The 16,762-nt window shown below is 39.9% G+C and overlaps 1 protein-coding gene across 1 annotated transcript in view; it reads right to left on the reverse strand.

Moving 5' to 3' along the window:
- LOC127447412 (dual 3',5'-cyclic-AMP and -GMP phosphodiesterase 11A) overlaps positions 1 to 16,762 on the reverse strand; it is a 141,496-nt gene that overhangs the window by 53,975 nt on the left and 70,759 nt on the right. Inside the window, exons 4-5 of the mRNA XM_051709284.1 lie at positions 7,670 to 7,810; positions 6,785 to 6,849 (exon numbers count right to left, since the gene is read on the reverse strand). Of these exons, the coding sequence (XP_051565244.1) occupies positions 6,785 to 6,849; positions 7,670 to 7,810 (206 nt within the window). The remainder of the gene's footprint in view (positions 1 to 6,784; positions 6,850 to 7,669; positions 7,811 to 16,762) is intronic.

The following is a 16,762-nucleotide window of genomic DNA, read 5'->3' on the forward strand; positions in this document are numbered from 1 at the left end:
AATTCAGGTATGGGGAATGGCCCATTATTAGGCCATGATAGATAAAAGCCAATAGGGGGAATTTTGGCCAGGACACCCCTACTCTTGATGAGAAGTGCCTTGGGATTTTTAATGACCACAGAGAGTCAGGATCTCGGTTTAACATGTCATCTGAAGGATGGTGCCTTTTTAGTGTATAGTGTCCCCATCACTATACTGGGGCATTAGGACCCTCACAGACCACAGGTTGAGCATCCGCTGCTTGCCTCCCTAATACCTCTTCCAGCAGCAACCTTAGTTTTCCCTAGGAGGTCTCCTATCCAGATACTGGCCAGGCTCAACCCTGCTTAGCTTTAGTGGGCAACCAGGCAAGAGCCGCAGGGTGATATGGTTGGTGATATGGCTGAAAAGGTGGATCTGACACTATTGAGGATCAATAGCAACAAAAAAGGGATTCAGGGCTGATTGGGCTATTTCTTCCTACTGTTAGTGTTTGTGTGTGTGTGTATGCTTGTAACATGTTTGTTTTGGTTGTTTGAAATTTCTCTTGTGCCGTGCACGGCTGGTGCTGCATTGAGATTATTACTCGCACCAACGTGCTTGTAAGTGTTTGCACCTGAGGCTCATTTTGCTCTCCCTTTATATGTGCCTCCACGGGCTCAGTTCAGTTGTTGGACTGTCTTAGTGTGTAATGCTTTGATCTCCTTCCCGGTTTAGTAGAAGCTAAATTTCTGTCTGTTAACTGGGTCCTGCCAATTCCTTTGCTCTTTGCGCTCACCTTCCGGTTTGACCTCCTGGGATGGGACCTCCCATCCTGTGTCAGCCTTCATTGACTCTGGGGCTCAGAGTCATTTATACATGTTCTTCTTCATGGAGAAGAAGCACGGTTCCTTAAGGCCCTGCATTGACTATTGAGGGCTGAATGACATCACCATTAAGAATAGGTACCCACTACCTTGGATATCTTCAGCCTTCGAGTTGCTGCAGGGAGCAACCGTCTTCACAAAGTAATTGTGATTGTGAGTTGCTCACTGTCAAACTGGCCTTGGAGGAGTAGCGTCATTGGCTGGAGGCTTCCAAGGAGCCTTTTCTGGTCTGGATCGATCACAAGAACTTAGAGTATATTAGATCAGCTAAGAGGTTAACTTGAGACAGGCCTCTTGGGCATTCTTTTTCGGTAGGTTTAACTTCACCATCTCCTACTGACCAGGGTCTAAAAACATCAAACCAGACACTCACTCACTTTTTTGAAGGGAATGTTAATTTGAGTCTCCCCCACACCGTCCTTCCCCCTCTTCGGGTCATAGGAGTTGTGTCGTGGGAGATCAAATCAAAAGTGCAAAGAGCGCTTCAGGAAGTGATGTGCCCGAAAGGACTGCCAGCGAGCTTACTCTTTGTTCTGCGATCGGTCTGGTCCACAGTTTTGCAGTGGGGCCACTCATCCAATATAGCCTGCCACCAGGGAATGAGATGTATGGAAGCCATTATTCGGCATCGATTCTGGTGGCCATCGATGGGGTAAGACATACGTTTATCTTGGCTTGCTCAGTCTGTGCGCTTGGTAAGACCCGGCTGGACTCCTTCAACCCCTGTCTGTGCCTTCAAGACCCTGGTCACACATTGCTCTTGACTTCATCGCGGGACTACCCCATTTTATCCCGCTCCCGGGACTCCCTTCAGCTCGTGGGACAGCGGCTGCTGTCATGGACTAGGTCTTTCGGATTCACGGTATTCCATTGGATGTGGTCTCCGACAGGGGCCCCCAGTTTGTGTCCAACTTCTGGAGGGAGTTTTGTAGGCAGCTAGGGCTACGGTTAGCTTGTCCTCTGGTTTCAATCCCTAGACCAACGGCCAAACTGAGAGAACCAACCAAAGTCTAGAGGGGATCCTTCATTGTGTGGATGCTCAAAACCCCTCCCGTGGGTGGAGTATACTTACAACTCCCAACCGCTGTCATCTACGGGTCTCTCCCCTTTCCATTGCAGTGTCGGGTATCAACCTCCTCTTTTTCCCCATCATGAACCTGATGTTGCGGTGCCCTTGGCCCATGCCTTTATCTAACGCTGCTGTCGCACGTGGAGACAGGCTAGGCGAGCTCTTCTCAGGGTGAAAGGCCGAATTAAGGCTTGAGCGGATAGACATCGTACTATGGCACCTATATATGCTGTGGGCCAGAAAGTCTGGTTCTCATCCAGGGATGTTCCCCTTAAAGTCTCTTCTCATAAGCTCGTGCCTATATTTATTGGTCCATTTCCCGTTGAGTAGGTTCTCAGTCTGGTGCCCATCTGCCTTAAGCTGCCTCCCCCTCTGTGGCACATCCACCCCATATTCCATGTCTCTAAAATTAAGCTGTCTTCAGGTCTCCACTGCACTCATCCGCCGTTCCCGATCCACCTCTGTCTTGCCTGATTGATGGGGCTCCCGCCTACACCATCAGCAGTCTTCTGGATGTGAGACGGTGGGGCCGAGGGTACCAATATTTAGTCGATTGTGAGGGCTACAGTCCAGAGGAGAGATGTTGGGTCCCGGCTCGGGACATTCTGGATTGCTCCCTGATCGACAATTTAAATCACTAACTGCTATATTCAGTACTGCATTGCTGAATTTCAATAAAATTGTCTTTTGCTGCATCCTGCTTGTGGGTCCTCCATTCTGACATGATACTAACAGATTAAATATAAATCCAATAAATAAACAATTACAAGGCCATATAGTTTGTCCATTTTTTTATGAGGTTTGGATATTTTTACAAGAATGAAGAATGCTTATATGAGAAATAGCCTACTAATCAATGTAGCCTGTAGCATCATATAGAAAGCTCCAAATAATAAATTTTCTGCATCATTCTACGAACAGAATCCACAAACGATTGGAAGAAGATATTGTTTTGCACACTCTGTGGGTTTTGAAATACATCTGAAGCATCAGAAATAGTTCCTTGTGTAAATTGCCATTTAGCATTATGTCAAGGTAAAATGGTATTTCTAGCCATTAGATGCACCTGTTACCAGTCACAATTATAATGAATTCTATCAGTAAAATCCATGTTAGATCTTTTTTTTTTCCTCTAGTAAGACCTTTGATATTAGTGAAAAGATGTACAGCAAAAATATTACTCTTCATAAGATTTTTTTTAGGTATTTTTTCCTGTAAAAGAAAATCAAATAAATCCTTAAAATTTATTTACTTGAGAAGCTGCACTGCATAAGATATATAGGCTTTTTCAGAGCATGTATTTTTAAATACGTGTATTTTGTTTTAATGTACTGGCAAATTTATTTCATGTTTTTTTCTTGTTTGTAGTCAAAAACAAGTAAAAAAAAATCTGACATTGCTGAAGAAGTAATCCAAAGTATTTAGATTACTTTGCTGACGATGAGTAATCTAACGGAATATTTTACAAATTACATTTTACACCATGTATTCTGTAGTGGAATACATTTTAAAAGTAACCCTCCCAACCCTACCGCTAACACAGGTACTCCACTAAAATAAAATAAAAATTCCCCACGCCTTCTATTTTCTGACCTTTTCGTGCTTTATTATCATGCAATAACACAAAGACTGGTGATTGATGTATGTCGTCACAAAATCAGAGACCCTCTTCTCGAAATCTGATCACAAGTGGTCACAGAAGACGTGTTTGAGACGCATCTTAATACCAAGTGTAAACAGGGTCAAAGATTTGTGTTGTAAGTGTATATGATTAAGCTAAAGGAGACCTATTATGCCCCTTTTTACAAGATGTAATATAAGTCTCAGGTGTCCCCAGAATGTGTCTGTGAAGTTTCAGCTCAAAATACCCCATGGATAATTTATTATACCATGTTGTAAATGCCTCTTTTTGATTGGAATCAAAAACACGCTGTTTTCGTGTGTGTCTCTTTAGATGCAAATGAGCTGCTGCTCCCCGCCCCCTTTCCGGAAGAGGGCTCTGCCTTTACAGCTCCTGCTTCGGATACTATAGCAACAACAAATCAGAACCAATATGACTGACACTGTAAATACCGGAGTTCAGCCATATATGTATGAGCAACCGTAAACGATGCAAAACATAGGCATTTTGAGTTTTTGATAGTGCTTCTTATGTAGAAAATCACTTCCTGCCCTCCATCTGCATTTCACGCCACAGCAACGCAGTGACGTGACGTCATGTGCAAAGAAGCTATAACGACATACAGAGCTCTGGTCTCCGTGAATACAATCAGAGACAATGGTAACTTCAGCTGCATTAGCCGTGGAATCAGCTAACAAGCACATTCGGAAAGGCGATTTGCAAACATTCACAAAATATAAAGTGCGATACTTACATCTTCAGGATATAAAGCTGGAACACGAACAGTTGGTACTGATCCATGCTTGAGAGTCAAATTTTTTGAAAATCCTGCTTTATATTGATCCTCATTCACAAAGCAGTCCGGTGTAAAATGATCTGCACAAACATACACGAATTTTGGTATGTTTTGGGGAACATTTTCTTCAAAAACAAAACTTGTCCACTGCGTCTTCAGTGGCTCTGATGCCGGGAGTACATGAATATGACGCTTACGAAGTTGAGACATTATTCTTCTCACTTTAGCTGCTCCAGCACAGAAAAAAATGGCAGACTGTGTGTCGATCACTCAGGGGAGGATCTATGATAATAGGGTGGAATCCGTCACCAGTCGTGGGCGTGGCCTGCTCTAAAGTGACATCACTTTAGAGCGGATACGAAAACCAGTAATTTTGAGACACTGTTTTTGATTAATAGAAATATAAGAAAGAGGAGTGGGTGGACTTTTAACATTGTAGGGTGGATGTGTACACACACTGCCGACTCACATTTATGTTCAAACACCATGTAAAAGTGAATTTTGCATAATAGGTCCCCTTTAAATGAAAGTACCATAAATGCGATTTTTGTTTGTTTTTACAAACTGAGGTACGAGCCAAAATTATTGTATGTGGTAATCGACAGCATGCCTATGAATTTGTTTCGTAAAGTTATTCTCCTCCCAAACATTTGTTCAGAAATGTTCTTAAATATATTCAATACATTTTGGTTAGAATTTGTGGTTTAATTATCTCAAAGCACATTAAACCTGGGAAAGCGATTGTGTCTAATGTTTTGAAACTTATGGTGTGTGTGTGTGTGAGTGTGTGTTGAGAGATACTGTGTGTGTTCTCTTCAGACAGTCCTCTGCAGAAACATTAGACAGGTGCAGAGAATAAGTGACTATACACACATCTGTGCGTTAGAGCTCCCTGATGTCCCATCACTGACATCACCAAACCTGTGTGCTTCATTGGCACTGGCTAAACAAAACAGTCACAAACAAATAATATGTTTGCTATTATTCCTTGCCTCCTGATTGGGCATGCGCTTGCAGGTCTGCAGCTTTGCTCTGTGTGAGTGTGTGTGTGTGTGTGTGTGTGTGTGTGTGTGCAGTAAAATAGTGTCTGTTGTTTTAAGAGCTGAGCTCAGGGCTTTGAGACTTGGTGAGTGCTGAGTACTGGACACACTGGAGCAGTGAGTGTGGGCTGCAGATAAAAGATATCGCACAATAATCCGACCTACAACACTGAGTCTCATCAATCTCAACATTCTCTTATAGCATAAAACACTGTGCACACAAACTACAGCACAAAACATCATACAAGCAAATTACCACACAAATACACAGTATGCACAAAATACAAAAACAAAACATGGACATGCAACATATTATAAATACTGTACACATAAACCAGAACACAGACCACACACACAAACTACAACACAATACACACAAAATATGACATAAATACAACAGAGGCACAAACTACAAATTAAAAACACCATACACACAAGCTACAATACAGAAACACTGTAGATACAAACTATACTTCAAATACACCATACAAACAAATTACAATACAAAAACCCAGTACACACAACCTATAGTACAAAAACACTGTACACACAAACTACTACACAAAGCAACAGAAAAATACAACACACCGTAGACACAAAATGCTACAAGCTGTAACCAAAAACTATACATTAAAACACGTTACCTCCTCTAATTAGCTAATTACTGCCTCAAAAATATCTGCTGGTTGCATAATATGGAGATGCAATTTGTGCTGTGGGTGAGTCACACTTAAAATTCACCAGCACAGAGGGAATCTATGAATGCCACCCTCTGCTACACCCACCCACCCACACACACACACACACACACACACACACACACACACACATGTTGGTGCAACTAACTCTCCATAGACATAATGATTTTTATACTGTACGAACTATAGATTCTATTCCCTAACCCTAACCCTACCCCTAAACCTAACTCTCACAAAAAACATTCTGCATTTTTACATTTAAAAAAAAAAAAACATAGTTTATGTTTAAGTTATTTGAATTATGGGGACACTAGAAATGTCCTCATAAACCACATTTATAGCATAATATCATCGTAATTACCAGTTTGTAACCTAAACAAATTTCCTCGTAAACCACCCAAACCTGCCCACACACACAGGCGAACACTCCTGCTGGCAATGAGACTGACACATCTCTCACTCAAGCTGTGTGTGTATGTGTGTTTCATGGGGTAATAGAGACAGTTGTCACAGTGGGAGCAGCTCATGAGCACAAACTCCACCTGCTGCAGTTAACTGCAAACAAACGCTGCAACTCTGAAATGGCCTCATTAGCACTTAAGCAGCACTGCTCAGGTCTCAATTGTTCTCGGAGGTTAAATAAAGTAGAAGTATGTTTGTGTGAGAGAATCTGCCTGTGAGTGTGTGTGAATGTTTAACCTGCCATTAGTCGCACCTGTTCTCCATGTCAGCGCTGCACTTGGGTGACAGAAGCTCAAAGGACTTGGTGAACTTCACCACCTGAAGGAGACATTAAAGTGGGCAGAATTAAGAGGACAGTTCTGTCATCATTTACTCAACCTCATGTTGTTCCAAACTCGCATGACTTTTCCATAGAACAGAAACATTGATTTTTTCTTTTTTTTACATATCCTGGCAGCTCTTTCCATATAATAAAAGTGAATGGGACTGGGTCTGTCAAGCTCCAAAAAGGAGCATGAAAGTATCATAAAAGAAGTCCATACAACTCGTTCACTGTATTCCAAGTCTTCTGAAATCATATGGTAGCTTTTTGAGAGGAACAGACCAAAATTTACGCTGCTATTCAGCGATAGCCTTCACCTCCACTGAAGTACTGAAATGGACTGCAAAAGTTATATGGACTACAAAATGGTGTGTCAATGGCATTTGACACTCTTGCGTATCTTGCAACCAATTAACATAATTGACATCAATGGCACCATGTTTGATTTAAAAGCTACAATGGTTAGGAAGATTTTCAGTGAATAATGACTTAAATTTTTGTCTGTTTGTCAGACAAAGCTATTGTATGACTTCAGAGGACTTGGAATATATAATATATTATGATACTTTTATGGTGATGTTTTTTTTTTTTTTTTTTACATTCTGGAGTTTGCCAGCCCTAGTCCCCATTCACTTGGGCTGGCACATGGAAATTACATTACATGGAAAAGAGCGGCCAGGATATTCTTCAAAAACTCACCTTTTGTGTTACACGGAAGATAGAAAGTCTTATGGGTTTGGAACAACATGAGGGTGAGTAAATGATGACAGAATAAAATTTTTAGGTGAACAAGCCCTTTAGAGAGATGCAGAGTACCGGAGATTCAATGTCCTCCAGCAACTGGACAGAGCAGCGTTCACACTTCAGCAGGGTCTGCGCTCGATGCATGATCTTCCTCACAATCTTCTCCAAATCGGTTTGCTCTTCAAACAGATCGTTCACAACTTCCAGAAGAGCCTACACACAGTAAAAATGACAACAGTTCCAAACACACCACCAACTGCACCAACCCCCTGTATCAAATAAACTGTATAATTTTATAATCTGACCAATCATAACATAACATGTTTATTATTGAGAGGAGAACATGGGAAAGGTGCAAAGCATTTTTACTGTTAAGGGGATAGTTCACCCAAAAATGAAAATCCTCTCATCATTTACTCACCCGCATGTCAGATGTGTATGACTTAATTTCTTCGGAAGAAATTCAAAGATTTTTTGAATTATATTTCGGCTCTGTAGGTCCATACAATGTAAGTGAATGGTGACCAGAACTTTGAAGGTCCAAAAAGCACATTACGGCAACATAAAAGTAATCCATAAGACAGTGGTTAAATCCATGTCTTCAAAAGCGATATAATGAAGAAATACATCAATATTTCAGCCCTTTTTAACTATAAACCTGCACTATCACATTCTTCTTTTGTTTTTGGCGATTCACATTCTTTGTGCATATCACTACCTACTGGGCAGGGAGGAGAAATTATGGTAAAAAGGACTTAAATATTGATCTGTTTCTCATCCACACCTATCACTTCAGAAAACATGGATTTAACCACTGAAGTCTTATGGATTACTTTTATGCTGCCTTTATGTCCTTTTTGGACCTTCAAAGCTCTGGCCACCATTCACTTGAATTGTATGGACCTACAGAGCTGAAATATTCTTCTAAAAATATTTGTGTTCTGCAGAAGAAAGAAAGTCATGCACATCTGGGATGACATAAGGGTGAGTAAATGATGAGAGAATTTTCATTTTTGGGTTAACTATTTTTTAAACATTGTTTTTACCTGTAAAAGTTCATTTCCTACGTAAACTTATGTTTTGTCAAAAAAAAAAAAAAAAAAGAAATCAAAGCAAATTTAACCAGATCAAAACATATATAAAATACTGTACATGTTGGTGGTCTGCCAACATAAAAAATCATGATAATTATTTGGGTAAAGATTAAAGATCGGAACATACTCTACGCAAGTACTTGACTGCAGATACTTCTAGCTATGTAAGCTTGATTTTGTGTTTTTGTGTGACTTCACTAGGCTCTGTCTGTGACTCCTTTTTTAGAAATTTAAACTGTTTTTGAAGATCCTCATTAAATGTACATGCATGCTTCCTTGACATTTTTCCAGCCGCAATTTCATCTGTGTGCTCTTTCAAACTGACTCTTCAATCAGTTCACTAACTGGATGTCTATTGATAGGAGACTGTGACTGGATAGTTTAATCCAATCATGTACTTCAAATAACACTGTGTGATTTTATTGGTTTTACAAGCCGTATCCTTGGCTACCTTTGAATAGAATACTCACGTGACTGAGACAGCCGCATAGGCGATAGAGAAATTTTAGGAGAGGGGAAATATGGGACAAAACATGATTTTTTCAGAATAAGTCAGGACACTAGAAAAAGTGCTTAAATACGAGACTGTCCCAGGAAAAACAGGATGTCTGGCTACCCTAGTTCAACTTGACTGCGGGCTAGCAATGCATTGGCCAAGTGCTCACATCTACGTATGTGTACTTGGGTAAAGTATGTTTTTGGAATAAAGGTGCTGTAAGCAATTTATTTTGGAATAGCACACATAAAATGTTCTTTTTTTTATGATTAACATTTTTTATTAAAACACAGAAAAACAAAACATAAATACACAAAATCAACTTTTAACACCCACTACCACCCCTCCCCATTCCCAACCCCACCCCGAACCTCAACAAACACCCCTGTGGTCATACATGAACACATACAATAGAAAACAAAAACAAAAACCAAACAACTAATAAAGAAGAAGAAGAAAAAAAAAACATATATATAAAAATCACACATATTGACAATTACCCCTCTCTCTCCACTATTCCACCTGAGAACCCTCCAAGAATGCCAAGTATCCACCCCATTTCCCAACAAACAAATCCAAATTTCCTAATCTTCTATAAGATCCTTCTTCCTAAGGCCACCACTCTCCCCATCTCCGAGCACCACTCCTGAAATGTGGGTGCTCCAACCGACTTCCAACCCCTCAAAATTACCTGTCTGGCGACCATAACACTGGTTAGGACCCAATCCTCCACATGTTTATTCCACACATTGATGACCGCCCCATCTCCCAGAATATAGAGTCTGGGACAAAATTAAACCCGAGTGCCCAAGACATCACATACAAATTCTGAACCCTCAACCAAAACCCTTGGATCTTAATGCACCCCCCAAAAACATGGGTTGTGTCTCCATCCTCCGATTGGCATCGCCAGCAGGTGGCTGTATCTTCAAGACCAAGCCTATACAATCTAGAGGGGGTCCAATAGAATCTATGTAAAATCTTGAAATGCATAATATGGACCCTTGCATCTCTAGATACAGACATGACATTTTTTAGAATCCTAACCCACACTCCCTCCTCCAATACCAAGTTTAAATCTTTCTCCCATTAACTCTTGATAGAAGTTAGAGCTCGTCCCCCAGATTCTGAATTAACAGGGAGTAATACACTGATGCCTCATGACCTGTTCCAAAAGCACTAATCACCTCTCCCAGAGTATCTGCCGCTTTACGGGGGTGTATGCTACTCCCAAAAACAATACAGAGCAGGTGGCACAGCTGTAAATACCTATATGAGATCTGGGAATCCCAAAATGTTGGAACAAAATTTTCAAATGATCTCAACACTCCACTCTCATATAGGTCACCGAGTATAGTAACCCCCCTCACAATCCACTCTGACCAGCAGAAAGGGGACTTATCAATACATTATTTTTTTGGTTCAGCCATATGCTTGAGGCAACATTAAAATAAATGTCTAAATTAAACACTCTGGACACTTTTGTCCATACTGAGTGCAAATGAGAGATAACAGGGTGTAACTTAACTTCTCCGGTTAGTTTGATAGAAAGGCTTTGCAATGGCGAAATAGGGGCAAGAACTTCCTGTTCAATACAAAACCAGGGAGGGGCTCTCTCAGGTGGAAGCAACCAGTAAGCCAAATGTATGAGACCGAATGCAAAATAATAAAAAATATTATTGGGTAGGCCTAGCCCACCTTTGTCAATTGGTCTATGCAACTTATTGAAATGTAATCTAGTACGCTTACCATTCCAAATGAAGGACTTCGCTATGCTATCAAACTGCTCAAAGTAAGAGAGGGGGGTACATCTATAGGGAGAGATTGTAACAGGTAGTTACATTTTGGAATACAATTCATTTTCATAACATTAACTTTCCCAATCATAGATAAATGTAATGATGCCCACCTGCCCACATTGCTCGAAAACCTTTTTATTAAGGGATCAAAATTAACTCTAACTAAATCAGACAAATTTGCTGGGAATAAAATGCCCAAATACTTAATGCCCTGTTTGGGCCACTGGAAGGTGCCCGGCAGGAAAGCCATTACTGGCAGTACACTGTCAGAGCCAGAGCTTCAGATTTAGACCAGTTAACTCTGTATCCTGAGAACTTAGAAAAGGAATTAATAATTCTATGGAGGCAAGGCATAGATCTAGTAGGGTCGGAGACAAATAATAAAATTTAATCTGTGTAAAGCAAAAGCTTATGCGCCACATCTCCCACCATCACCCTCAGAAAATCATCCTCCTTTCTTATCACGGCTGCTAATGGTTCCAGGGCAAGACAAAACAAAAATGGGGAAAGAGGGCAACCCTGCCGGGTGCCCCTATCCAGAGTAAAATAATCTGAAATTAATCCATTTGTTTGTACAGCCGCTACCAGGTGTCTATAAAGTAACTTAATCTATCCAATAAAGGTATTCCCGAACCCGTATATTTCCAAAATCTAAAAAAGATATTCCCATTCTACCATATCAAATGCCTATTCAGCATCAAGTGAGATGGCAGCGACTGGAGTCTGATCATTCGCCACTGACCACATGATATTGATGAAACGCCTAATGTTATCAGAAGAGCTGTGGCCCCGAATAAACCCCACCTGATCTAAATGTATAAGAGATGTCATAACCTTCCTTAATCATTAGCCAAAATTTTTGACAATATTTTAATGTCTAGCTGGATCAGGGAAATTGGATGATAACTTTGTCTTTTTTAAGAATCAGACTGATCCGGGCTTGTGTCATGGCTGGCAGAAGCTTTCCATTCTTTAATGATTCTGTATAAACTTCTAACAAAAGTGGTGCCAGTTCTGTAGCATAAGATCTAAAAAATTCAGTGGCAAAGCCATCTTGCCTGTAGGCAAGGCCTTAATTATCTCACCCAGCTCCTCCAAGGTTATCTCAGAATCAAGATAATTTTTTTGCTCAGTCATCAGCTTAGGAAGTTCTATTGGTTCCACAGACTTTCTAATATCCTCATCAGTAGACGAAGATGTGGAACTATAGAGATCAAGATATAATTCTTTAAAAGCATTATTAATATCAATGGCCAAGGTAAAAATTTCACCACCTGCAGATTTCACTGAGGGAATGGTAGAAAAACACTCTCTCTGCTTTATATATCTAGCCAAAAGCTTCCCTGCTTTGTCCCCCAACTCAAAGCATGACTGTCTCTCCCTGAATAACCAAAACTCCACCTTCTGTGACAAAATAGTATTACATCTTTATTTCAATCGGGTCAATTCCCTGAGGCCATCAGATGACATTCGGTGCTTCAGCTCTGCCTCCACACTTTTAATATTCCCTTTCAACTCCACGAGTTCTCGTGCTTTGGATTTTTTGATGAATTAGTCATACTGTATGATCCGACCCCTAAGAACTGCCTTAAGTGCCTCCCAAGCCACGCCCACAGTGGATACTGAGGACCAGTTGTTCTCCATATAAACATTGATTTCAGCCTTTAACATTTGCTGGAAATCAGGATTTTGCAAAAGGGATACATTAAAGTGCCAACTATATGATTTATTTTTCTCCATATGTGGCAACACCTCAAAACTCACCAGGGCATCTGAAACTAAGATGTTTCCAGTTGAGCAATCAACAACAGATGAAATGAGGGACTTAGATACCAAAAAAAAAAAAAAAAAAAACAAACAAACAAAAAAAAAAAAATTCTAGAATTAATATTATGGACTGATGAAAAAAATGTATGGTCCCTACCAGATGGGTTCAAAAGTCTCCAAATATCTGTAAGACCAAGATTTTTACACATTCTGTGAAGTGTCAGTGTTGCTCTAGGGGACTTACACACTTTTGCTTCACTATGATCAAGGACTGAATCCATCAAAAGATTAAAGTCTCCTCCCAGTATTATATAATGAGGGGTGCCAGCGGCTTGCAACATCCCTTCAAAATCTATAAAAAAGCCCTGATCATCAGCGTTAGGTGCGTGAATATTAGCCAAAATCAACATTTGCCCCTGAATTTCTGCTAAAACAATAATGACTTTCCTAATTTATCTTTACTATGTTTGAGGCATTTGAATTGTAGATGTTTACTTATCAATGTAATGACTCCCCTACTCTTACTTGAGCCAGCACTAAAGAAAGCATGTCCACCCCATATCTTCCCAAATTTTACAGCTTCCTGCGGGGAAAGATGTGTTTTTTGAAAAAACACTATATCATATTTCTAACATTTAGAAAATAAATAATCTTCCTTCTTTTTATGGGGTGCCCCAACCCATTCACATTCCACGTGGAGAGAGACTCATATTAACATTTGACATTTGACATGTTATAAAAAATAGATTGTGTGTCAAAAACAAAATTATAAAGACCACATTCCCCATTAGTGCAACAATCAAACACCAAACTTCCCCCTGAACCAAATAAACAGAAAAAAGAAAAACGTGCGCATTAACCCTGCGCACGACAGCGCCAACTGCCGTCCATCCCTCTGAACTCAAACAGTCCATGCATGCCTACGAGAGTCCCTGCGACAACTTTGTTGTCAGATTGCTCAAGTCCGGTGCCGCTGTACAAATTTTTGTGAGACAGAATTACATAACAGAAAATAATCTATAAAACAAACTCCAGCCAATAGGCAGAATAAACACAAAGAACGTGTAGATTCATTCACAAAACTGTATCGAAAGTGTGTTCCTCCACAAAACAAACTCCAGCCACTAGCGGAACCCGCACGCACACACACACACACACACACACACACACACACACAAAAACCTTCAGTTTCCTCGGACAGTCAATCGAATGTTCAGTGAGCTGGCTGTTCATGAATGAAGCAGATGACCTAATTCTTCCAATGTCCTGCAAAAAATACTCCACAAAACAAACTCCAGCCAATAGGAGGCATAAGCACAAAGAACGAGCAGATTCATCCACAACTGTCCCAAAGGAATGTTATTCCACAAAACAAACTGCAGACGCTAGGTGGAACCAGCACAAAAAGAAACAAAAAAGGCGTCCAGCTTCCTCAGACAGTCAGGTGTATGTTCAGCGAGACAAGCTCACTTGGGGGCCACACGAGAAACGTACCATGACTTCCTCAGTCCATTGATTTTATGAAAGACATCGCTTGCTGTGGACATGTCAATATTTTGCGGCCATCCTTCATATCTATACTCAATTTGGCCAGAAACATCAGTGCAAAAGCGATCTTCCGTCGATGCAAGTGTTTCTTGAAGGAGTGTTACTACACAAAACAAACTCCAGCCGCTAGGCGGAACCATCACAAAAAGAAACAAAATGGTGCCCAGCTTCCTCAGACAGTCAAGTGTATATTCAGCGAGTCAAGTTCACTTGGGGGCCACATGAGAACACCAAATGTCTTACTCACCCCATTGTCTCTATGAAAGACAATGCTTGCTGTGGGCATGTAAATATTTTGCGGCCATCCTTAGTATCTATTCTCAATTTGTTCAGAAACATCAGTGCAAAAGCGATCTTCTGTTGATGTAAGAGTTTCTTGCATTCCTTGAATCGATCACATTTCTCTCTTGTCGAATTCGCAAAGTCTGGGAACAAGAAAATGCTGTGGCTTTTCCAAGAAAGCTTTCCTTTGCTCCTCGCCTCGCGTAACACGAGATCTTTATTGGATGATCTCAGAAATTTGGCCAGAATTGATCATGGCCTGTCTCCCTCAGCGGATCTGTGAGCTGGGACTCTGTGAGCTCGCTCGGTTTCCAGTTTATGGCCTGTTATGTCGAGCAGAGTCGGGAAGAGCTCGTCTAGGAATTTCACCATATATATATATATATATATATATATATATATATATATATATATAAAATAAAACTTGCCTAGGGGGCGTTTACCATTTGCATTGATCACCTCAGCACATTACCGTATGAATACTGTGCTCTGCTGGTGGGTGTGATCACATTAGGGATCATTAGCTGAGCCAGGAGAAACTGTACATCACTTTGTTTCATACAGATTACATTGCAGGAGAATATTTGTTTTAAATTTGAATAGTTTTATTTAAAAGTAGACGTTTTAAGCTTTCTTTAGACATATGTTTCATGTTTGTGTGATAAGTATTCGCGGAGTTTCAGTTCATTTTTGTGATGTGTTTCAGAAAGATGCTCACAGAGACAGAGACGGCTGAAAGCGCACCCTGTTTATTTTCTTTATTTTACAAAAGCACAAGGTTTTGTTGTTATTGTGAGTGTATACAAATAAAAGTAGACCCTTTATAGTTTTTAATGATGTCTTACACTTATCTATATGCCCAAAAATGACGGAGTATTTTAAGTTGTTTCCACTGTTATGAGGAAAAAATCCAGCAGGACGTGCCGGCGCTTCCGTCGACCCATGAGGGTTAACCATGTTTATGAAGCTCCAAAACTGACCATATATGATATATGACCATTATATGTAAGGAACAGGCCAACATTTAACCTGAAAACCTTCACCTACTGTAGGCTGCCGCTCTCAGTTCTCATTCCCCATTCTAAATATTTGATTTGGCTCATCTTAAAAAAAAAAAAAAGCAAGAACTAATGGTGTATTAACCTCAATGACCTCAAACCAGGTAAGTCGCGTCTATGTGCCATTTTTGAAACTGAACACAAATGTGATTTCAGAGCTTCAGCTGAGAAAATTTGTAGCAAATAATAAGTAGAAATTACTACTTTATTGGTTATTTTATTGTGTTTATTCATCTATTTTGAAACATGACAGATACTATGAACTGTTTTATGGAAAAGAACCGCATGAAGAATCTTCAAAATTTCTCCTGTATTAATGGAAAAAATAACATCATGAGGATGAACAAATAACCTCGAATTACACAATGCAGCCCCTTTTTCCAAAATTATGACCACAGGGCAAGTTGCGCAAGACAGTTGAGCCAGTAGTCCAGCTCACCTCAAACATTATTTGAATTATATTCATGTATTACTTTAAAACTATCATTATTGTAAACATACGAGTTAAGCTCAATCGACAACATCTGTGGCATAATGTTGTTTACCACAAATTTATTTAGACTTGTCCCTCCTTTTCTTTAGAAAAAAGTAAAAATTGAGGTTAAAGTGAGGCACTTACAATGGAAGTAAATGGGGCCAATTTTTGAGCTTTAAAATATTCACTGTTTCAAAAGTATAGCCACAAGACATAAATGATATATGTGTAAACATTATTCAAGTGTGATAAAATCACTTACAAACCTTTCTGTGAAAAGTTATTTCCAATTTACAACTCCATTGCCATGACGACGTAACGGCGTAATCCCAAAAAAATGACCATAAAAACAACAATTTAAGCAACGTTACAGCTCAAATAAAGAAGTTTTAAAAGAATCAATGTAAGTTCTTGTATAAAATTATAGCTTTACATTTCTGCCTTGAAACCCTCCAAAAAATTGTCCCCATTCACTTCCATTGTACCTCAATTTTAGTTTTGTTAAAGAAAAGGACGATTTTATTTTTTTGTGGTAATCAACATTATGCCACAAATGCTGTCGGTTGACCTTTCCTTGTATTGAACCCGGAATATTTCTTAAAGTAAAAACAAGGTTACCTCATCTGAACTTCCCTACACTTTCTTA

Source organism: Myxocyprinus asiaticus, chromosome 10, assembly GCF_019703515.2.
Source record: "Myxocyprinus asiaticus isolate MX2 ecotype Aquarium Trade chromosome 10, UBuf_Myxa_2, whole genome shotgun sequence".
In the NCBI taxonomy this organism is placed as follows: Eukaryota; Metazoa; Chordata; class Actinopteri; order Cypriniformes; family Catostomidae; genus Myxocyprinus; species Myxocyprinus asiaticus.